We start from the raw sequence: 24,664 nt of genomic DNA, 5'->3' as shown, positions 1-24,664 counted from the left end.
GCCAGGAGGTAGTCAGGGCTATTGATTGGGAAGGATACTAGAAGTGTTCCCAGGGCTCTCTCCAGATGTCTTGGGGATGATACAGAGGACTTAGGAGAATGAGTGACAGGCAGGACTGGACAGGCTTTCCCTAAAAAAGGAGATGTGAAGTGGCAGAAGGTCCATTCCTGGGAGGCAGGAGTTATTGTAGAATTAGAGGGGCAGTGCTGGAGGGGCCTTGGGCATCATGCCCCCAACCCCATGGCTGCACAGCTAAGGGAGGCCCCGGCGAGGATCTCACAGCCGAAAGCGAGCTGCCCTGGCAGGCTCCTCCACTCACAGGGTTGGATTCTGAGTGTCCATTGCTCCCATCACCACCTGCCTCCCTATAACCCTCGGTACAGTTAGCAGTGGTCGTGTGCTGCAACAGGACAGGGTTAGAACCCAGGACAGACAGTCCAAAATCAATCCCACAGAGTAGGGCAGAATGATAAAAAGCAGAGTGATGGAGGCCTGCACTGAGTAGTGACTCTGTACCGAGGTGAAGGATGGGACAGACTCAGTGGCTTGAGTTACCAGGAAGGCCTTCTGGAGGAGTGACTGGGCCTCTGCCTTGCAACCTGAGGCTTTTGAACCTGCTCCCCTTCCCTCCCCTCAGTCACACAGCAGGGCAGGCCCATTGGCCAGTTCCCCATTGATGGCTGTGCATTGCTGCATGAAAGATGCCCTGTGAGGTGCTGGTGCAGGACAGAGACACCACTGGCCCTGTTCTTGCAGAACCTATAGGATGCTGGGCCAGAAAACTGCTGAGAAGGCAACAGAGAATGCAGGCCCCACAGAGCTGGGGTGCTGGTGGGGTTGACTACATCTTCTGGGGCAGGAGGAGCATAAAGGCTGACTGGAGAGGCAGGCTTCCCAGAGGGGGCAACAAGGACTGTGGGTGGGCCTTAGTGAGCTAGCAGGATTTGATGGGGTGGAGAGTCAGGGGCGATGAGGACAAGTTCTGTTGGGGAACCCAGCCTGACTCTCTGCAGAGGGAGGGTGAGGCCTCTAAGTGGACAGTGGGGTGGGCAGTGATGCAGAGTGTGAAGGCCGTGTGCCCGGGGAGCTGTGATGGGGCAGCGCTTAGGATGGCAGACTCTTGGAAGAGGATGTCAGCAGAGAGAGTTACCACCTGGTGGGAGGTGCACCGTGGAGCAGTGCTAAGGGGCTGCTTCAGCTGTGGTGGACCCTGGGGACCCAGCAGGCCAAGCCTAGTCCAGGAGGACGAGAGAGCCTTTCTGGCCAGCCCCCACATGCCGCAAGGGCACAGCCGAGTGCCAGTGACATCTGAGAGTTACTGTGCCGCCCATCAATCTGGGATGAGGGTGCAGGAAGGCATGAAAGAGGAGGCAGGCAGCAGCATGTTCCTTCTGATTAACGAGCCTGGGCCACCATCCATCGCCAGCCTTCATTAGGCCTGCAGAGAGTCATTTTGCATGGGCGTGCGGGCGCTCCTCCCTGCTCTTCTCCAGGGTGATTGATGCCGCCTGGGTGTCCACAGCCCCCAGGAGGTAAGAGGCCCTCTCTCCTCAAGCCTACAAGAAGCAGGAGGCAGCAGGCTTGTAACGCATGGTTCTCACCTGGGTGCCATAGGTGCCGACTCATGGGGCCATCTGAGTGGCCGGGCAAATGGATTTAATTTCCCTTAGAACTCGTGGTGCTGGAAGACTGGAAAAAAACAGGCTCCTCAATTTTAATAGGTCTTCAACTTTCCTCACGAAAGTGTAAATAGGTGGCCACCTAGCCTGACCTGCACCGTCAGGGTTGGGCACTGATTATGATGATGTCCTGAACCACTGCATCCTGTGCGGCCCTCTTCTCTCTGCTGCCTCCTGCCCCTCTCTCTTTGCTGCTGGCTTGGACAGGATGGTATGCCTTGTGTTGTCAGGGAGGAATCTGGGCCAGGAGGAGGGGAGGTTCTGGGAAGAAGCTTGGCTGCAGGTCTGGCTAAAGTGGCTGGGGAGTGGGTGGAGCTGCCAGCCATGGCTGGGCCAGAGGGCAGCCTCAGAGGTCCCTCCCTGTGCCCACTAACACTGACTGGCTGTTTGCCTTCTGCCTACTGATGTTTGATGCTGGAGAGGCCCCCAGCCAGGGGCGGTGAGACCCAGTTTTCTTGGTTCCCTGGCTGTGACATACTTTCAGACGTAGGAGGGAAGCACATGGCTTTGAGAGGGTGTCTAGCCATCTTGAAGGATGAGGGAATACAGATACCAGAATGGGAAAGGGAACTGAGAGAAAAGGAAAAGAAGGCAGAAGAAGAATCAGGCAAAAGGAAGATGGGCTATTTATGATTTTCGTATCAAATAGAAGGTTTACAGATTCCCCTATTTCTTGTTTCCCATATTTAGCTTCAGCTGCTCAAGGCTCCTAGGACCTTTGTGGGAGAACAGCTATCAGTCCTAGCATCCCAATCTCCTCCTCCATTAGTGAGCCATATGGAGACGAGAGGGTGGGAATGCCAAGGTGAGGGACACCCAGACCAGCCTCAGTGGTGGGCAGCACACAGAACAAGTACAGGCTGTGCAGGGGCAAGGGAGGTATGACAGGGATGCATGGAAGGTCTTGGGCACCAGCCCCTCATGAGAATAGTCTCCTGAGGGCAGGACCCAGCACTGAGCCTCCCCCTTCAATGTTACTGAAATCCTCTTGCTGTGTAGAATGAACCCAGCAGGTCTGCTCATCAGGAGCATTAGCAGTACATCTAGGAAGATAGTCAGGACATGCACTGTGGTCAGCCTGCCTTTGTTTTGAAGAACTACCCTTGACCTTGGCCTCTTGGGAAAACTTCAAGTGTAGTGGAGGTGCTTGCTGACCCCCTTCCTAAGGACTATGGATGTAAGGAGAGACTCTTGTCTCAGTTCTTGGTGGCCTCCCACAGGGGACACTCCCTGGTGGCATAGGAGAGATACCTACTGCCCGGTGCTATCGGGGAGGGGAGCAGGGTGCAGAAGAGGGCAGTACTGGGGGCATGCGTTTTGGGACGGTGCCCACTCACCAGCAGCCTGGAGCCTGAGGCCAGCCCTGTGTGCTGTGCAGGAGTGTCAGGGCACAGAGGGGAGCACTGGGCCTCAGTGTGTGCCCTGGGCTGGGAGGGAGGGGCACTGGCTCTATGGGCTCTGTGTTGGCTTTCCCCATTGCTCCAGACCTGATGGGCTGCACAGGGTCCAGCTGGTCTTCAGGAGCAGCCAGCACGCACATTCAGTGCACTTTGCTAAGGCTGTGGCTCCATCCCAGGGGCCCTGTGGACAACGTACTGCAACAAGGGTCCTTCTGTGGTTGGGCAGGGGTGGCTGAGGGGCAGTTAAGAGTGTGGCTCCTCAGTGAGGCCAGGCTGCCAGGGCCGGAGAAGCCGAAGCCCCTCCTTCAGAGTGGGCCTTAGGGGTGCAGCCTCAGTAGCCAGCTCAGCCTCCTAGGGTGCAGCTGGGACTTCAGGCCCTGAGACACTGTGCAGCCCGTACCAGTACCAGACTTGGAACATGACAATGACTGCCATCTGATGACCAACTACGGCTTGTCAGAGGCTGCAAGAAGTGCTTGGTGAATAATGGTTCGCTGGCTCCCCAAAAATGCCTTGTTCAAGACATGGACATTATTATCTTCATTTAGCAGTGGCTGAATCTGAGCCTAAGAGACTTGCTGAAGGCTGTGCAGTGGGACTGCAGTGGAGCTGGGACAGCCGGTCTGATCCAAGGGCAGTGTGCTCAGGACGTGGCCTCTCTGCAGGTGGCATCCTCCTTTTGTGCAGTGCTGGGTAGGTGGCAGGGGTGGGTGTGGGGAGAGGGGGTGCTGCCCAGCATGGCGTCTGACCTAAGCCCTGAGGATCATTGGGGGCCAGCAGAAGCACAAGGCATAGACCCAACAATTGACTGAGGGGAGATTAAGGAAGGAACTGCTTACGAAGATTTGCACAGAGTTAAAGAGCCGCAACTAGGATGACAGAACACTTAGGGACTAGCAATGGTGGGGGCTTTTACCACACTGGGCCTGAAGGGCAAGTGGAGGGGCCCTGTTATAGCAACCAGGGTGTAGGAGAGGCCCACTACCCTCTGCAGCTCAGCAGGGAGGGGCTGGGGTTATAACCCCACCTCTCCCCACACCTCCAGGGTCCCGTGGTGAGGGGCCCAGTCTATGCAGTCTATAAAGGTCTGCAGTCCAGGGCAGCAGGGTGGAGAAGGGGGTGCGTGGTCTGCAGGAGCAAATGAAGACTGTCTCTTACCCGCTAGAATGGGCATCTTTGAAGGAGGCACCTGGCCTCCTTTGTGTCTGTGGTTCCCAAGCCCCCAGCACAAGGCTTGAGTATTTATTTGAAGAAACCTGACGGCCTTATTTCCTGGCTTCCTATCCTCCAGTTATGGCTTGGATTGTGGCCCCCATCTCCTGCCCCCACAAAAGAAGTCCTGAATGCAGTATAATCATGGCGTGACCTTATTTGGAAATAGAGTCATGCAGGTAGAATTAGTTCTTATGATGAAGTCATACTAAAGTAGGCTGGCCCCTAATCTAGCATGACTGGTGTCCTTGTAAGATGGCCATGTGAAGACAGAGACACTTGGGGGAAGTGCTGTGGGATGACGAAGGCAGAGCTTGGAGTGATACAGCAGCCAGCCAAGGAATGCCCAAGATCCCTGGACAACCACCAGCAGAATGAGTCTCTCCTACAAGTTACTGAGGGAACCATAGCCCTGCTGACACCCTGATTTTGGACTAATAGCTTCTAGAACTGTTAGAATACATTGCTGTTGTTTTAAGCCACCCAGTTTTTGGTACTTTGTTATAGCAGCCTAAAGCAATTTCCTTATTTTGTTGGTAAAATGTATTTGCAGGGTACAAGTGTGTATGCTGCTAAGTCACCGCAGGAGCAGAGGGTCTGCCTGAGCTCCATAGTGTCCCTTTGGTTTCTTGGAAACGATTCTAAGAACTAGGAGCCAGAAGCGACTCTCTGAGGCCAGAGAGGAGAGAGACCCTCCCAAACCATGTACCAAGTCTGAGGCTGGGCTGGGAAGAGAGGGTAGCCCTTCTGAAGCTTATGAACAGATGGTGTCATGTTCCATGCTCTGGTCTGCTGCCCTGGCATCCTGGCCTGGTGGAGTCCTTGGAGGGAAGGAAGTGAGAACTGTGCCCCTGGGCCTGCTGGCTTGTCTGCTGGTGATGTCACCTGTGAACTGAGGTCATAGAGCTGTCCCAACTCCTTGAGGCACATTTCTGTGCTGTGACCCATCAATGCTGTGGCTTCTTTCTATGTGTGATAATTAATTGCACATTGGAAAATGAAAGAACCAGGGGAGAAGGGTTTGGTGGGGAGCACTGTGCTGATCTGTGTGTTCTTTAAAAGAACAAATTTCACAGTTTGTATTTATAGCTTAAATGCCTATTCCAACTCATTCAGTCAGTCAGTCATCAGCAGATGGGGCGGACTGGCGCATCCAGTTTGCTCAGGCTTGTTTCTCTTCCTCTCTGGCCACTACTACATGTTAATCAGTGGAGACTTAGATAATATAATGATAGCTTCTCTTCACCTAGCATTCTACACTTGGCAAAGACAGTAAATAAATGTAAACCCGATAAACATTCTTAAGAATTATACAGAGCTTCTTTCTGGGTGTCGTTTCAGTGGCTCATGGATGCAGAAGGGCATGCCTCTCCCTGGAAAGGAATCTGGCTTTGACACTTGAACTTGGTTTGCTCATTGCTGGTGTGCTGTGTGCTGTGCAGGAGTGCCAGGGCATGGAGGGGAGCACTGGGCCTCAGTGTGTGCCCCGGGCTGGGAGGGAGGGCCACTGGCTATTTGGTCTCCATTGGGACTTGAACTGATTGGGTACTTAGGCTGTATGAGGCATCTGATAAAGTTTTATGGGAAAAAGTTGCAACTCTGGCCTCTCAAGATACTTATAAAGTACTTGAGGAAAGATGCAAAACAAAATTTCAGGTAGAAAGGAGGAGGAAGACATTCCAGGCAGGAAGAGCACAGGTGGGGAGATGGGAGACAGGTTTCCTCTGGGGAATCGAAAATTAATTTGGAAAAGGTGGATGTGGATCAGAAGGTTCATGAAGTCCAAAAGTTTGTGGTGTGTCTTAGTGTTAGCGGAGAGACTTTGAAAATCACAAAGTAGGGGAGTGAGTCGTGATGAAAGAGGTAATTTTAGAAGATTGTTTAAATTTATTTTTCTGAATTTATGTCTTCTAAAACAGCATAGGAATAGTAAGGCAGCCCATCTGTAGACCCACATACCTAACCTGCAGCTTTTTGAACCTTGCCTCTAGTCTTGGTACTTAACACCTCCCTTGTTTTACATTTTCCTTGGTTGAAGCGCTGCTTCCTGAGCTCATGGGTGAGTTCTTCGTCCTGCTTTGTTTCATTGCTGACATTCTGAATGCTGTTACCTTGTCTTCAGGACACTCCCGGAGAATGAATGTGAGGGTGCTATCCTGCCCTTCTTCCTTTCCCTATGGGTAGGCTGGTTCTGCTGTTCTTATAGTCTAGATAATGCAGTAATGAACATCTTCCTGACACAGAGCTTTTCATTTTCTTATCCTTTGGAATTATTTCCTTTGAACAAATTCTTGAGGTTGAAATCACTGGGTGCACAGAAGATCTGAGATTCTCATGTTGCTTTTGAACCATTTGCATTGGCATCAGAAGATGTACTTTGCAGCTGCATAAAAGACAGTTAAGAGGGGAGCTTCTGCTGAGACAGTAGTAGTGAGGAGGTGGTCCCTGCAGTCCCAATGGGCAGGGATGAAGCCCTGGACTCATAGGTTGCTGAGAATGGGAAAGGAGTACACTGCTGAAGATGCTGCAGAGACAAAGTCACTGTGGTGTGGCCAATGATTTTGATAAGAGACTGCAGGAGAACAAGGAATCAGAGCTAAATGCCTCGGAGGTGTCACACCCAGGCTCCAGGGAAGGGTGGCAGGAAACTTTGGAGAGAGCCAGTGTGAAGAAAAGATCTGAGGTAGAGAGAAGATTTAGATGGGGTGGACACATGGGGTGGGCTGGGAAGGCTTACTTGGAACACTTACTATGCGCAACTTCTTGTAGCTGTGCTGTCTGGCCCTTAGTGCCAGGATGTGGGCTCTTGAGGCTGCCTGGTGCCCTGAGCAGTTCACATCCACCCCAGACCCAGAGCCGGCAAAGCTGGTCCAGGGAGGCAGCCTGAGGCTGATTCAGATGGGCAAGGACAAGACTAGACTAGGGAGGCTGGCCTGATCTGTCAGCAGGCCGTGTGGCCCTGGTATGAAGTTGGGGCTCAGAAGCTGCTGGTTCTGGGACCCTGTCTCAAGGGCTAAGGAGCAAGAGGAGCCATGTGGGCATCGTTCAGGAGTTCTGTGCCATGGGGCTGGCTGCCCAGTGAGCAGGGGATGTGGGGACAAGACAGTCCCCTGAGGAAGGTCAGGGGAGAGGCTGCAAAGGCCTCTGCAGTGAAGCTGGGCTGGAGGCCTTGGCAGGGCTCTGTGATGGGCAAAGCAGGGCCGGGGAGAGGGGGGCACTGCAGGAGCCTGGCATGGTGGCTGGCATGTATGAGGTCCGGGGGTGCTCAGTGCTCTCCGTGCAGAGTCCAGGTCAGGAGGGCATCCTGGGGATCCCTGGAAAGGCAGGGTCTTTGTAATGGTCAGGGGTGTCCAGCACATTCTGGATTTGAGAGTGTGGGAGACTGTTTAACACATATCCTATTCCTGCCAGTACCTAGTCAATCTTAGGACAGGATGTGTGTGTGTGTGTGTGTGTGTGTGTGTGTGTGTGTGTGTGTGTGTGCGTGCATGCGTGCGCGTGTGAAGAGGGGAGGTGGTCCTGTGCTTTCATCAGCCAGGGCTGAGGAAGGAGGAAGTGCCAGCTGTGTGCCAGGCGCCATACACCTGTCATTTTGTTCAGTGCTCATAATTGTCCCTGGGATTCCCCCTTGTTGCTATTCACAGATCTATCTGCACTGCTATTTGATTAATTTCTGTTTCCCTGCTCACCTGCAAGCTCCCTGAGGGCGGGGCTGTCTGTCTACTCTGCTCCATCCCTGGTGCCCGCGCGGTGCTCACTCTGCCTGCAGGAGCTACGCAGACAATCTTTGTTGAATGGATATCAGAGCCTCGGTATACTAGCATATTTCCACCCTCTCCCAAAGATCCCCACCTCTCTCGTAAGGGAGGGAGTGGGCCGACCCTCAGATCCTTGCATTTACAGAATAGCAGCTTGGCTCTTGAAACTACTCCACGGCGTGGCTTCTAGACTTCAGGAGCTCTGTGGGCCATGGAGGGCAGCACAGGACCTTGCCTTCATCCCTGTGCTGGTCCTTCCTTGCTTGGAAGGCCCATGGACTTGCCTTGTCATAGCCACGAGGCACCGCTCAGAGAGCCTGGAAGTCCCCGTCCCATCTGTATATGTTGTTGTATATTGTTGCCACCAAGGAAGGACGTTGTAAATATTTTCAGCAGAATGTCTGATTAGTGTCTCTCCAAAAAGAATGGCAGAGCTGTAACGAGAGGGTTTATTTATCTGTCTTTCACCGTGATGGGTCTGTAATTCATCCCAAATGTCAATACATACCAAGGTGCCAATCCAGACGGTAACAGGAGCCTCCTGCAGAGCCAAGCAGCAGCTGCTGCTTCCTCATCGCGGGGGACACCGACCTGGCCCCACCACCCGGACCCCAGGCAGTGGGCCCCTGTGGTTGGGGGAGGCACTCTGAGGGTTTCCATATAGAAGCCTCTGCAGGGAAATTGTCGCCTGGGAAAATGGGCTCCCCCTGCCAGGCTCCTCCTGTGCCCCATCCTTCTCGGGCTCTTGCCAGTCCGGCCCACTCTCTTGCCAGAGGCCCCTCTCTGGCTCTCCTCCTGACTCCCCTTCTGCTCTTGCTCAGACTTCTTCACCCTCCCTTATGTGTGGGACAGCTCCCACCTCATTCTCATCAACCTGTCTCTGCTCCTCCGCGTGTTGCCCCTGGGGTCCCTCTGTCATGTCAGCCCCCAGAGCCAGGTGAGGATCTCCATTTTTCCCTCCCTACCATTGCTGCCCTGGCCCACGAGACCTCAGCGTCTCACTTTGCCTACACCAGTGTGAGGCCCCCTGACTCTTCTTACTGGGAGGGGCCCATTTGATCCCCACATGCAGAAAAACCACATTCACTCCCTTGAGCCTCTCAGTCTCCTTTGCATGGGCTTGGCCAGAATAGAATGCCACGTGTGTGCCACTTCTTGTCCCTCTGTGGACCAGACCGTGAGTCCCTCCAGAGCACCCACCACTCTGATTCGCTGCTCTGTCCTCAACATGTGTCACCGCTTGGTCTTTACAACAATTTAAGGAAGAAAGCAGACGAGTTACCATTAGTTATCTAGTATCAGGGATCCTTATAGATATCTTAGAGGTGTCTTACAGAGCCCATCATAAGATGCTTTCATAGCTAAGGAACCTGAAGCCCAGAGTGATTCAGTTACACTAATAATAGCATGTATGCATCCTTCCCCTCCCCTCCGCTTGCATACTCTTTGGCTCTAGCCCCATTCCTCAGATGAGGAGAAAGGGGGCGAGAACGAGAGCTGGAGCGGGAGACGGGGATTGTCAGTACATGATGGCTGTGGCCCTGGGCCCTGTCTGCCCTCCCCAGTGCCCTCTCTCCCCTCTGTGAGCGGCCCGTGGGCAGTGAGGACATGTTCCCGGAGGGCCGATGCCAGGTGGGGGCTGTGGGTCCCAGAGTCATGTCCCCTGTAGGCATCAGATCTGACAGCCAACACATGCACCTCCAGCTGGTTTGGTCCCCATGCCACTGTTTGAGAGCAGAATTGATGGTAAATATTTAATTGTGCTTCCACCATAACTTTCTGCCAGAACTCTCAATATGCTTTATAAATGCAAATGAGTGTTCTCTTCCTCTCCAGGGAGATGTAAACCTCCTCAAATCACTTTTATTCAGCCCCCACCAGAAGGTAACGCCATAATCAGGAGCATTCTGTGCCAGAAAAGAAACTGCCCTTAATCATCTGGAGTGGACGGTTTACGGTTCTGGGGTCCTCCATCTCCATGGCGGCAAGATGCACAGAAATGGGTTCCTCTTGTCCAACTTCTGGATTCCAGAATAGGGTGGATGGAAAACATTATTTAGAAACAGATTCAATTACAGCCCCCAAGGAGATGATTATGTATATAGTATGTCTTAGACTGTATTAATTGGGTTAACAGAACAAACCAGTCCTTAGAAGATTTAGGAGTGAGGGCAGAGTCTGGACCTTATTTCCTGCGCTGCCCGCACCCTCCGCCTGCACAGTGCTGCTTCAGCACGATCCTGACTGTGACGGCTGCCTTATCCTTGCAGCTTTTGTGGCTTTTTGGCTTATGAACAGGATACTTCCACCCCAACCCCAGGGCCACAGCAGAGCCCCCGGGAGCCCCAGTCTGCCTGTGGGCAGCATGCTGAGCTTTGAGGCTGCCAGTAGGTTGGGAGGCTGTGTGACTCTGGGGAAAACACTTCACCTTTCTCTGTTCTGGTCCCCAACTCTGCCAAATGGGTTTAGAGGCTCCTGCCTCAGGCCCACCTGGCGGAGGTATTTTAATGACAGAGATGAATTTCTACAGAGACTCATGAAGTGTCTTCTGAGAAGTGTATTATATAAATTTGGTGTGTCATTATGATCATTAGTAGTGCTGTGAAGTGGAGATGAGGGGGAGAGGGAGGGTTGCTCCATGCAGGGATTAGCCTTCCCAGCTGTCAAAAGAATCAGAGGAGAAAACAAACTCGAGAAGTCTGTTCCAGTGCTCGCTCTCCTTCAGACAGGCATGGGGTATGACTCTCAATCCAAACCCAGACTCAAATGGGCAAGAATATACAACTTGCCTTATTTACTGTACTCTTGTCTGTTTGAGTCCAAGCCTGCATTCCCCTGGAGTGGCAGAAATGTGACCTGGGTTACTGGCAGGCTGACCCATAGAGGGTCAGGTTGTGGAGGAGGGTGCCTCACTGGCCCCATCAGTCCTGAGCCACTGGCACCTGCTGAGAAACCCCCTGCCCCATCTGCCCCTTGCTATAGTCCATGAAGGTTACCCCTGAGTGGCTCTGGGGCCCCTTCATTAGACCCGTTCAGGCCCTAATCTCCCTCTGCTTTGTGCTGTGCTAGCCTGGTGGGGTCCCTCGCTGCTGTGTCACCATGCTGGCATGCTAGAAGTCCAAGGCCCGATCACCCCAACAGACCCCTGTTCTTCCTTCTCTGGGATTGAGCTCTGGGAGACGAGAGCATAGGGAGCCCTGTACCCAACACAGTCCTCCTTTATCACGTCTGTTTTCATCCCCTCCATCCTGCCCACAGGGCAAGTTTCTTCCCAAACTGTTGGTTTATGCCAGGAGTCTTCCTATTTCCTAAGGGGCTCAAGATTTTATAACTCTGCCTTCTGCATTCAGACTTCCCATCTCCTGCCTGAAGCAGTTAAGCACAGAATGGCTGTTCACATGGGATGGAGGGGTGTTCAGAAGAAAAAGCAAACAAGAGGGAAAAACTAAAGCAACACATTCTGTACATTTCCCCTGCCTCTGATTGTTGTGCAACTGTGTGGCTAGAATCTGCTCTGCCTGCTCCTTTGATACATGCCTTGGGAAATCCAGTTGGATGAGACACCTCTACCAGCCTAAATAGCACCGTTGTGTGAATTTAAATAGGCTCCCCTCTAGAACAACTGGATACTTGCCTGAAAAAAAACAATCGTACATTTGATCCACAACCCACACCTTATGCAAAAATTAACTCAAAATAAGCCACAGACCTAAGTAGGACAAAAAAACCTGTGTGACCTTGGGTTAAGCAAAGATTTCTCAGCTATGACACCAAATCATAAAAATGAAAAATGGATACACTGGACTTCATCAAAATGTAAATCTTCTGCTTTTTGAAGGACACTGTTAAAAGAATGGAAAGACAAGCCACAGAGCGGGGGAAAATATTTGCACAACATCTATCTGGTAAAGGACTTGTATCCAGAATATATAAAGATCTCTCCAAACACAATAATAAGAAAATGCCCCTATTTAAAAAAATGGAAAAAATATTGAATAGACACTTCACCAAAAAAGATATAAAGATGGCAAATAAGCATGTGAAAATATGCTTAAATCATTCATCAGTAATGAAATGAAAATTAAAACCACCATGCAATACCACTACACACTCACTAAAATGTCCAACATTGAAAATGACGGACTGTGCCCAGTGTTAGTGAGGTTGTGGAGGAACTGGAACTCTCATACACTCTCATGTGACAGTGCAAACTGGAAGTGACAGGTGAATGGGTAGACATACAGTGAAGTGTGTCTGCACAGTAGAACATTACTACACAATGAAAAGGAATGAATTACTGAAACACAAAGCAACATGACGAACTTCAAAGCAGTTATGCTGAGTGAAAGAAGCCAAGTAAAAAACAGAATATACTATATGATTCCATTTATATAAAATTCTAGAAAATGCCAATTAATTTCTAGTGACAGAAAGTAGATCAGTCATTGTCTGGGGACAGTGATAAGGTGGGGCAGGAGCAGGAGAGAAGGAGGGATTACACTGGGACAAGGACACTTCTGGGAATGATGGGTATGTTCATTATCTTGATCGTGGCAATGGTTTCACGAGTGTACATATATGTCAAAACTTACCAACTTGAATGCCTTAATTATGTGCAGTTTATTGTACTTCATTTCTACCTCGATGAAGCTGTTAAAAAAAGATGAAGAGCATTTTGAGTTTGCTGATCAGGAGCTCATGAGCAACCTGTGGGAGCAGTTTCCATTGAGATGTGGGGGCTGACAGCAATCAATAATAGACTAAAGAGAAAAAAGAGGTAAAAAGAGACATGCTGTTTTCAGGACAATTTAGTGCTATCTGCTAGAAAACTGTCGTAATACATAGCAACCCTCTGGTCACTATGTGGTGCCTGGAGAGCTTGGTGTCTGTGCTGTAGTTACCCTGGTCCCCAGGAGCTCACAGCTGAGTCAGCATGTCTGCCTTTCCCTTCCGGCCAGAGGGAATGGTAACCAGGAAGCTGCTGTGGTCTGACACGAGCACTTGTGTTCTGGGGAAGCCTTTGCCAAGGTGTGAGAGCCCCTGGGGGAGTCTTGGGGAAGGGATGGGCATGTGTCTGGGCCCAGGGGCAAAGGGACCTGCAGGAGAGCTGAGTCTAGGGGGCGGGGTTGGGCCAGAGGAGTTGATGGGAAATCACTCAAGGGTGTCAACATAGATGCTCAAAGAGGAGGCAGAGGAGTGTGGTGGGGACAGATGACACTGGAGAAGCAGCCCATGGGGTGGAAAAGGGTGGAAAGAGGTGGCCTAGGAAGGCTTGAGGAAGGAATTAAATTTGGCTATTGCATCAACATGGCCCTGGAAGAGCCTCTAGGTAGAGACGTGCAGGAAGAAGGCGTGTCTTGGGGGTAACGTGGTGGGTGGCCAGATAACTTCATCCCACATGGGCAGCTTCGGGTCATGTGGGTTGAGCGGAGCAGGACACCTGAGGTGTACCCCTGATGCCGCCATGAGCTGAGTTGCCCTAGCACACCTCTTCCCCTCTCTGAGCTGAGCCTTGGGCTTCCTGGAGGGGCCCGAGGCTCCAGCACTGCACTTGCAGCCGTAAGAAACAAAACAGACATACATGCCACTGTCCAGAGGTCCTTCTGACTCACAGGCTTTTCTTTTTTTGACCCACAGAAACATTAATGGACACCAGGACGGCTACCGCAGAGCTGGGCTGGACAGCCAATCCCGCGTCAGGGGTGAGTGCCAGACTGTCCATCCTTCTACCCTGCTGTGGACTCCTCAGCCTATAGGGTGACTGGGGGTGCAGAGCCACATAAAGCAGGGCCTTTGGAAGGGGAAATATAGGTGTGAGTGATTGTGTCCACTGCCCATCCACAGAGAGCCAGCCCCAGGGGTCTCAGACCTGAGCTGCTCCACAGTGTGGTGACACAGACCATTTCTTAATCTAGTCGTCAGGAAGCTGGTGCCTAGGCAGCTGGGCCATGCTTGTGCGGAATGGGGCAGTGGCTGCCAATAACTGGGCACTCAGGCCAATGGAGTTGGGGCACATCAGAGATCTGCCATGCCTTTGGGACTGCCATGTGGACAAGGGTGTGAGGAAGAGCTGGAATTCAGAGGGCTGAGGCTGTCACCTGGAGCTGCCTTAGAGAGAGGTTCTTGGCTCATTTGTTCAGTGTTCAGGCGTTGGCCAGAACCTGTAGCTACAAAACCCACATAGTCTTGAAGAGCTCATGGCCTCCTGTTGGACCACCATGTTCACAAATGAGCTGAAGCACATCTCTCCTCTGTGGCAATGAACAGATCAACAGGCAGGTGTGGGCACAGAGCTGGTAGTGAGAAACTTTGGAGGGGGACAAGGAGTCTTAACAAAAAAGGTACATGCAAGCTGGGTTTTGCTGAGTGCAGAGGAGTTCAGTAGGCGGTGAATGGGGAGTCTACAAAGATATTCCAAGTGGGAGGGAGGAATAGTGGATTAAAAGTATGGGGTCATGAAGAGGCCTCAGAGAGAAGAGTGTGTGTGTCTGGAGCATGGTGGGGTGTGGACAGTGCTGAGGTGGGGCTGCAGATTGGGACGTGGTGTGCTGGGCGACTGTGACGCCGGGCAGGAAGCAGTTTGGATTTTATCCCATCAGTGATGGGCAGAATCTGGGCAGGAGAATCAAACGTCACACTCAGTGTCAGGATTATGAAGAGCAGTTGAGAGAAAAGCATTTAACAGGCTTGCAGCTGTCTTGCGTGGGTCAGAAGAGTCTAATTAAAACAGGATACTCAGAGGGCAGTTTAAGCGAAGCTGCACAAGGAGCACTGGCAGCATTCGGTAATAGATGGACTGCAGAGAGGGCAAGAGGGAGCTGGAGGAGGTGGCGATGAGGGCATGTGCCTGGCCTGGGTGACTGGCTCCCTGGGGGGTAGGGTGGCCCCAGGCTTCCTCACTGGCCCCCACCTCCTCTCTGCTGCCCTGCCTTGGTAACCTCTAGCTCAGAGCCCAGGGCCACCCTACACCCTGGACCACATGACCTCCTGTCCTAAGAGGCCCGGCTCTGCTGTAGCACGGTCCTAATCGTGCCATTCAGGTGGCAGGGCAGGCGGTGCCTTCTTGCCTGGTCTCACTTCTTCCCTTCCCTACTGGGCAGAACACACTGCCCAGGCACACGCACCACTGGGGCAGGGCTGGGGCTGGGCTGGTGTTTCCCAAAGCAGGACCAGGGCCAGGGGCAAATCCTGCCTGGAGCACTGTGGGCAACTGAGGAACCCTTCCCACTCCTACTAGGGACTTGATGCCAAGCTGATGAGGCAGCAACTCTTCGGGTTGCCTGGATATTAAGAATCTGCCACTCTTTTACAAGTTGTGTTATTGTTTGAAGACTTGTATATTTTCACATGGCAGCAACATGATTTATGGTTAATTTTTCCCTTGATTTTTGCACACACCACCTGTCTTCTTTAAACTTCTGATCTCTTTTTCCCAAGGAAGATTACCCTTTAGGAAAACATTCAAAGTCAAGAGATGCCCTTCAGAGACAGCATCTGGCTGGGCTGCTCTCCGCTTGCTGTCCCTGCAGCCGGCTCCCAACCATGGCTCAGCTGCCTGTCCCCAACCACATGCTTCTGTCAGGAACATTCAGCCAGATAGTACTTTCCTTAGTGCCCTGAGCAGCTTCCGCGCCTGTCTGGTTTGTAGTCAGCAGCTGGAAGGCCAGGCTTGCTCTCAGCCTGGGTGGGGCAGAGGATCGAGGATTATGCTTCTATCCCAAGCCATCTTTTCTTCTCTCTCTCTGTTCTCATCCTGGACAGTTGCCTTGGATTCTCTGAACACACCAGTGGCCCCCAAGTTTGTGCCTCTAGCCCAGGCTCACATATCCAACTGCCACATCTTCCATTGGATGCTCACAGCGTTTCCATCTAAGTGTGGCGCAAACAGAGTCCACCCTCCTGCTTTCTCATACCCCCACGTGTGGGCACTGCCTTAGCCACTGGGAAGGTTGGGGACTGGAGTGACTCTTGGCTTCTCCTTATCATCTTCCGGCCCCATGTTGCTTGACCCTCTTTGTCCTCTTTCAAATTTCCTGTCTTCTGTCTGAGGTTGAAGGCAAGATTCAGAGAGTGAGGGGTAGCGGGTCTTTGGTAGCAAGTTTTAGGAGGGTGGGAAAGTTTTGAAGTAACTGCTACCATTGGAGAAGTGGAGAGAGGCTGGAGTGTTTATGAGGAATATGGCTGGGAATCATGGTGCAGGCCGTGTGTCTGCTTGCACCCTGACCTGCAGGCGCCCTGCTGCCCCGACCACACCTGGAGGTGTGGTGATGGAGTCACCCTGAGGCGTGTTTGTACAGGAATGGTGGACCTGAAGGAGTAAGGGGCTGAGGGCACAGGTGAGAGGAGGTTGGCATCTTGTATAATGGCATCTACCAGACAAGAAGACTGATGCCAAGAAGGCTGAGTGTCATGACAAACACAGGGGCCCAGGTGGAGGTCTTAGATAGGGACAAGGGCCAGAGGCTGTGGCTTTAAACCAGGGCTCGGACTGAAGACACACAGAATACTTCTGTGTGTTGAAGAGGTCAGGGGCCTGGGGCCAGGGTGGGCATTTGAGAAGCCAGGAGGCTGGGTGGGTGGCCAGCATCTTCCTGGGACCCAGTGGGGAGGAGATGAGGCTGCCTACCCCAGAACAGGGGCACATGCCTCGGATTGTCTCCCTGTAGTCAGGATGCCATGCATGCATTCCTAAGCTGGAGGAGGGTTGGGCAGGCATTGTTCTAGTAGCCTGGGGGGTCCTCAGGGAGTGGGGTTTGCTTTGTTCTGGAGAGGTTCCATAATTTTGCCAAGGGGCCCAATTGGCATTGCTAGAACCCCATCCACAGTGCATGGCCTGGGAGGTGGGCTTCCTGGAGACAGGCTGAGGCCCCCTGCCTTTTATGGGGCCCACAGGGTATCTTTGCTTCTGTATTTGAGAACTGCCACATATGGGAAGAAGTTGGACTGCACTCCCACACAAAGCCCACAAATTGTTTTCAGTTTTATCACTGGAAAGTGAATTATAATATTTCATGTCAAAAACAATGTATTTATACTCAAATGCAAAATGGTGCTTTATAATCTAATTGTAGCTTTACTTTTTAGGTTTAACCTGAATCAGAGGTCCACATGGTGAGCAGAGGGAGAAAGTAACAAATACATTTATAAAGTAAGAAATGCCAGGGAGGGGCTGAGTTCCCACCAAAGGGCGTCCCCAGGACCCTCCCTGGTGACTATAGGGACTCCCCCCTCCAGCTGGCTTCAGTTACCTCCCAAACTCTTGCTTCCAGCTGTGTTCTGAAAGGTTATCTGCCTGCACATCTGGGGACCCATGGGCAGTGGGGAAGTTCCGGGAGGCCCATGCCCAGCCCTGGGCAGCACTGAGTGAACAGCGGTCTTTATGGCTGCACAGCCCCTCTCCACACTCCTCCCGATTCTGTGCTGCCCGGCCTTCTCCACCCTCTCCTGTCCCCAGCCTCCTGGCTCCACTCTCTGTTGCCGTCCCCTCAGGAGTCCCCTGGAGGCTCCTGCCCACCAAGGTCCCTGTAGGTGCCTTCCTCCTAAAGCCCAGAGTGCCTGGTGCCCCCTTCCGACCTACTGTCCACAGCTAAACTGTGAGTTAAAACGTGTTGATTGTGGTCGTCCCGCCGGCCAGAGAATGGAGCGGCTTCATCTCCTTGTCCCCAGCAAGGCCCAGCAGGGGACAGGCTTCCGTAAAAGTTGGCTGGCTGTGAGGGCAGACCAGGGCATTCTTAAGAATTTTCTGCATCTCCAACCCCAGGTTCCGAATTAGGAGATGCTCCATTTAGGTTTATTGTAGTCCAATATAATGTTTGGTATAGGCCTCTCAACACCCAATTGGTTGCCAATATCTTTTTAATGAGCCTCATTAGTGATGTAAATACTGCCAGATCTTCTGAGAGAAGCATGGTCAAAGGAGAACAGGACACCCACAGACTCGCAGGTGCCTTCTAATGCTGGCTCTGAAGGGTTAGTAAGGCAGGCATAGGTCCCTCTGAGAGTGAGGCTTACCTGACCTGCTTGTTGGAAATCCAAGCCCAGAGTTGTTTTATTTTCCAGGAGTTTTGCTAGGCCTCCCTGGCTATTTGCATCTGGGCTGCCCATGGCCTCTGTGTGTGTAGGTTTAAGTGTCTGTGGGACATATGTTTACATGTAAACATCTATCTGACTTTCCTTTAAAGAGCCCTCCATGGGCTTCCAGACTCCAACTTGATCTGTGCTGCCCTTTGAAAGAACCCCTTTCATGGCCTGTGTCACACTCAGTTCACTATTTTAATAGTAGCAAATCTTCATCATAGGAGGGGGTACTTGATAGAGGAAAGGTGGGAAAGGGGTCCAGAGCCAAGCCTGACAAGCCTTCGGATGAGCAAGCTGGGCATGTGCGTGCCTGTGCTTGAGGATGTGTCTGTACATATATGAGTATGTGTGTGCATTCTGTGTATATGTGTGTGTGTGTATGTATGAAGTTAAATAAACTGATTTCACCTTATGCCTTTGTAGGCAATTCCTAAAGTTCTGGAAGTATCCTAAGTGATAGGTTTTTGAACTAAGAGGAGAGGTTCCAGAGGATGCCACTGTGAAGGGAATATCACACTTTTGAATGTCTATGTCTGATAAACTCCCGGCCCAAGATGTGCCCATGAGAGCAGGCACACTGGGGCCTTACCACACAGCCACTACTTATTGTCCACCTGCAGACCCACCCGGCCACCTGGCAGTCCCTGGCCACCTCTTCTCTCTCCCTGTCTGTCAGACCTTCCAGGCTCCCTCACCAGCTGCCCACATTACTAGGATAAAGGAAGCATGCTTAAGAGAGAAATCCACTCTAATAACACTCCATTTGTTCCAAGGCCAAGCAAAATCAATTTAAATTTATCTAGTCTGATGGGTGAGAGATTCATGGAGTAGCAGTGAAGGTTGCAGGCCTTGGCATCAAATAAGGTGTCTCCCATTCCCTCTGTAGCTCCTGGGCTGTGTGATCTTGGGCCAGTCATTTAGACTCTTTGAGTTCCAGCAGCTTCCACTGCTCAGTGGGGAAGGATTGGTAATGGTCTGAATAGGAAACAAGGTCAGTCAAAAGTGTCAGTAAAAAGTTTTCCTCCCTAAACACTCAGCAAGTGTTAGCGTAGTACTGACTCTCTGGAGGGCCGGATTTTTTTCTTCCTTTGATGACTCAACCATGCTAATTAAGACAGAAAAACCTGAGCTAAATTAGGCAAATCCAAGAGAAATTTAGCTCTAGGCAAAATGATTTTGTGAATGGCATTTTACAGTATTTGAATTTTAGGCCATGCCAGGGACAGATGGGCAGAGGGGTGGGGTGGTCACCATTTCTCAGACTGGTACCGCTGCACAGGACTGGGGACCATTTGACCTGCTTGCAGACTGCCGGAAGCTACACTTCTGTATCAGTCAGGGCTTTCTGGTGGCCAGGGACAGGAAAGCACAACTCAGTCTTAAAGCAAGTATCTTGGCTCATGGAACTGAACCGTCCAGGAGCTGTTAAGGCTTCGTGTGTGCGCTGGTGCAGATCCTTAGATGATAGATCTTTCTCTCTCCATCCACTTTCCTCCCCTACTTTCTCTCTTTCCAACCTCTTTCTCTTCTCTCTATCCCATGGTGCTGGCACCATGATGCACCTCCTCTTAGGCATAAGAAGTCTGCAGCAGCTCCAGCCCTTACCACCTCCTTCATTCAAATCTCCTGGGGTAAAATAAGCACTTCTTCCTGGCCCCCCAGCAAGAGCCCTGGAATTAGCTCTGAATGGGCCTGACCAGCTCAGCTTGCATCCCATGCCTGCCCTGCATCCAGGAAAAGCAAAGTGCCAGCAGGGACTCTCAGGTCCTGTGTTGTGCAGAGCCCACCTGAAATGAGGAAACTAAGGCAGAGAGCAGCCGTTAAATTACAGAGGGTCACGCGGCTGGGGAGCACCAGTGCTGACGTTTAACCTTCTGCAGGCTCCTCTCCTGATGACAAGGGTGCTTCATCATCTTTCCCACTGAAATGCTGCCCAGTGGGGTGTCTGCAGAGGGCAGCTCTAGAAGGAACTCCCAGGTTGAGTTGCTGTGGGCTCCTTGAATTCAGGTTCCGTATATAAAAGGCTTTTCTCACAGTACAAGACATGGGTGATATCCTTTTCCAGAGATGTTGCCCGGGAATGAATACTGCTTTCTAACTGAGAGAGGCCGTGACCTCCCTGCCCCCTCTCCTGCCCTCGCGTCCCCTGCCCTCTTCAGGTAACCGCTGAGATAAGTCAGAGCTCCCCTCCCTGGGCCTCCTACCCACTTTTTATCTTTTTCTCTCACTACCAAAAGGCCTGTAATTAGGAAACATTAGCAGGCTCAAAACAGCTTTCATACCTGAAACATCCTCTGTAATTGCACTCAGCAGTGCTCTTCCCTGGCTATTAATGTCACTTTATATGAAGCAATGAGGAACAAAACACCCTGAGGCACTTAAAACATTTTTTTATATAATACTCCTCTTTTAGGAATGAAAATTTAAAATCACCTGCCTGCCAGAGACGGTGATAGACAAAGGCTTGGGGACTCAGGACAGAGCCACTGGGGTGGAGGTGGGGCTCTGGGGAGCTGGAAGGCAGCCCAGGAGGTTCAGCCCCTGCTCTGGGAAGAGTGACAGCCCGGGGGTGGTCAGCCGAGGCTGGGTGGGTCCCCGGGGAGGAGAGGTGGGCCGGAGGAGCAGTAAGGGCACCTTTCTGCCTGGCTCTGTCCATCGCGGTTGCTCTTTCTGGGGGCTTTTATACAAGGTCTGGTTTGTGGGTAGTGTGTGTCTTTCACAGAGAGGTGAATAGCATGTTACAATGACCAGGGTCACTGAGTAAAATATTATTACACTGGTTGCAGAAATACATGGGGTCTGACTGGATATGTGTGTTGGCGAGAGGCATGGGTGGCTGAGAGAGATGATGGAGGGATTGAGGAGAGACATTGAGGGAGAAATGGGTCTCTAGCTTGCTGTATTAAAGAACTTCGGGAGTTGTGGTGGTTCACCAGAACCTTACTGTCTGGCAGATTTATCTTCTTGCTCTTGGAAACGGCTCACAGACTTACTCATCAGCAGAGTGGGAGCTGTTTCTGTCTGCAGACTCTGGGAGGGAACCCCAGAGGACTGCACCTCTTGGAGGCAGGCTTAAGCCTCATTTGCCTGGACAGACAGGTATGTTTCCTCTTCCCTAAAACTTTCCCCAGAAAGGCAGTCCCCTATTGTGCCCTCTGTCCCAAACCTGGATACCATCCCTCCACAGTTTGTGAGCTTGTGGACCAACTGCTTGATGACAGCTCTTCTCAAGTTGAAGCTGGGAGTGGCTCTCAGGAAAGAGGGCTTCTGGCATGGGCACCACGATGGAGCTAAGGTGGGTCCTCAGGGACTAGGTGTCCTGGTAGCCTGAACTCACAGCTCCCTCATACTAGTCACCTTGGGGGAGAAAAGAAATATATTATTGGAGAAGACCAACTATTAGGGAGAAGGTGACACAGACTTAAGAGGCCAAGAGATATGATGGACAGGAGGAAAACAGATGAAGGAGGGTCAGGCGGGCAGGAGATAGGTGGGAACTCTGAGTCTGGCTCTGGAAGGACGAGCCGGCCTCTGTGGGAATGGGCAGCCCTCAGCAGCGCCTTGTCCTTACCTCCAGTTACGGTGAAAAGTATTAGAATAATTTGGCCCAGACCGCATTGCACAGCAGTCCCCTTACCCACAGTCTTGTTTCCTGTGCTTTCAGTTACCATGGTCAGCCAGGGTCTAGAAGCAGATGATCCTCCTGACATGTCGTTGGAAGGTCAATAGTAACCTACCGCTGTGTCACATTGCCTACGTCACTCACCTCACTTCATCACACCATGCAGGCCTTTTACTATTTCATATCATCACAGGAATGTGAGTACAGCACAATATGATATTTTGAGAGGAGGAGAGACACTACATTCACATAATTTTCATTACAGTATGTTGTTATAATTGTTCTATTTTATTAGTTATTGTTGATCTCTTACTGTGCCTAAATTATAAGTTAAACTTTTTCAAAGATATATATGTTCAGGAAAAAACATAGTATCTACAGGGTTTGGTACTTTATGTGGTTTCATGCATGCCCTGGGGGGTCTTGGAGCATATTCCCATGGATAAGGGGGAACTGCTATACTTCTGGTAGCATAAAGGAGCAAGACCAGGATTTGGAATCTAATGCCTTGGGCTTATTTCTGTTTTCCTTTAACTTCTCTGAGCCCATTTTCTGCCTCTATCACATGGGTAATATAAGACCTTATTTATAGAGTGGTTGGCAGGATTAAATTGTGCTGACCTTCTTTGTAAACTCTAAGGCTCTGCCAATACAGCTTGCCCTGACTAGCACTAGTGGTCACAGTGACTCTTGTTTGAGGGACTTACTTGGGACAAGGATAGGAACTGATTGGGTGGGGCCCCTGAGATACAAGATCAACATTCCAGTGTTTCTGTTAGGCTGTGGCTCTTGCATGGATACCGAGAGTTCACACTGTTATTAATAGCTAGCAGTGTTATTTTTAATCATAGTGATAGTTACTAGTTACCGTTAATTCAGTACCAACTATGTACCAGGCCCTGAATATGACTTGTGTTAACTCACTGAACTCTCAGCAGGTCCCTGCAAGCCAGGTGGTATTTCTCCCATTTTGCAAAGCAGACACCGAGGCTTGGGACAATTCGCAGTCACAGGGCTGCTTAGTGGCTTCACTGACACCCAGGCCAGGCCTGTCTGAACACAAAGCTCCCTCTTGTATCTCTGCTGCTGAAAGAAAGACTCAGAGTCATATATTGTTGAGAAACCAGAGAAGAGGGGGTGAGGAGAGGCAAACATTTCCAGTTTCTGTAAACGGAGAGGGTAGGTTTGATAGCCATGTGCCAGTAAGTAGCAAAGCACCCAGTGAAACATTTTCTAAAGCAAGCGTTATGGGGGAGAGGTGAGCAGGCACTCTGTGAAGCTTGGAGTTTGGAAGGAGAGAGTAGGGGGTCCAGAAGCAGAAGGGGAGGCCCCACTCCCAGAGCATGTGAGGCCTGGCCAGGGATCCAGAGGCAGCACAGGGGGTCCCTGGAGATGGTTGGCTCCAGTGGTGATGGAGGAGCCTATGGGTCAGCTCCCACCTGCAGGCCTTGGCAAACGGTCAGGAAGTGAGGGTGCCCAGGAAGGGAGAGACACTAGGGAGCCTCAGAGAGGTGCTTGGTCCCATCCAGCACCTGTGGCATGGCTCTGCTGACCTGCCCCTCCTCCCTGTGAAGCACTCCTGCGCTGATGGGGGTGTCTAGTCATGGCACATCCTCAAATCCATGAGCACTGTCTTACTCGCCACTCTTTCTGGTGGGGACAGACAAGCCCGGCACGTTTCCTGGTGTCACAAAGGACCATCAGCATGAAAGATGTCGGAGTCATGATTCAAATTTACTTTGCTGATTGCTACTCTGCCTTCCACCTAACCCGGTCAAGGGGAATGGTCTGTGTTTACAGTTAGTGCAAACCATTGCGCAGCAACAAGGCAGGGGAGACCCAGGTGGGCAGTGCCTCAGGTGGTGGGGACTTACATGTGACTGGTCACAGACTCATGGGAAATGAGCACAGGACGCAGGAGCAGGAGAGGCCAGACTGGGCCTGTGGTATTCAGAGTGATCCAGGCGCAAGCTGCAGCTGGTGGTGGCCCCTGTGTTTGCTGTGCAGGCCTGAGAACATCTTCCATGATGGGTTGATTCTGGGACTGAGTTTTAAAAAGGACACTGGAAAACGTGAAGTGTGCCTAGTGGAAGGGGACCAGTGGTCATGTTTGTGGACCTGGGAACCTCAGCCTAGAGATAATCTGAAGCAAAGTTCAGGACGCAAAACTGTGAGATCAAAGTCCTCCCCGGGCTTCCAAGGATGAAACTTCAGCAGCCACAGGCCCAGGAAACAGTCCCCTGATGTGGGTCACACACTGTGGCTCCATTCCCACAGTTGGGGGCAGGGGTGTAGACAGGATGGCAGGGAGTGTATCCTCTTCTCAGGCCAGATTTGATTTTCTTGCACCCTGAGAATGGGTATTTCCCTCACCTTAAGAACGTAATGAAGCCAAGAGCTCTCTAGAGACCAGCCTCCCCCTACCCCCGTGGCTTGCTCTGTCTCTGGGGTGGCTCAGCTGGCCATGGCTGCCTGGCCTATACACAGTCCAAACTGTCTGTGCTTGTGGGCTAAGGAGCTCATTTCCCCAGCCTGTAACACCGTGCGGTGGTACAGCTTCAGGCTGGCTTCCGCTATGCATTCTGAGCAGAGATCCCTCCAAACTGAAGGGAAATGCCATCAGCCTCTCCCAGGGGTAACTCTGCTCCTCATCACTGGAGGCCGGCTTTGGGCAGAGCGGTATTAGGCAGCTGGGGTCCAGGGCCCCATAGCTCCCACTCCTGCCTAGTTAGACAAGGCCTTGTTGGGCAGCAGAGAGGACCGCATTCAATTGACAGCTTAAGATAATCACATGTGTGAGGCGCTGGGATAATGACAGCTGAATACCCTGCCACCGTTGCCATAGTGACCAGCCAAGCACTGGCTCCCTCCTTCTTTTTCTTGTTTTCCCGGCCTCCTTGTTAGAGGGCTGGCTGT

The 24,664-nt window shown here is 51.6% G+C and overlaps 1 protein-coding gene across 1 annotated transcript in view; it reads left to right on the top strand.

Moving 5' to 3' along the window:
* EPHB1 (EPH receptor B1) overlaps positions 1 to 24,664 on the top strand; it is a 447,427-nt gene that overhangs the window by 122,147 nt on the left and 300,616 nt on the right. The window contains exon 2 of the mRNA XM_036877356.2: positions 13,687 to 13,751. Coding sequence (XP_036733251.2) covers positions 13,687 to 13,751 — 65 coding nt within the window. The remainder of the gene's footprint in view (positions 1 to 13,686; positions 13,752 to 24,664) is intronic.

This window comes from Manis pentadactyla, chromosome 1 (assembly GCF_030020395.1).
Source record: "Manis pentadactyla isolate mManPen7 chromosome 1, mManPen7.hap1, whole genome shotgun sequence".
NCBI classification, from domain to species: Eukaryota; Metazoa; Chordata; class Mammalia; order Pholidota; family Manidae; genus Manis; species Manis pentadactyla.
This window is presented reverse-complemented; position numbering and strand designations above follow the sequence as displayed.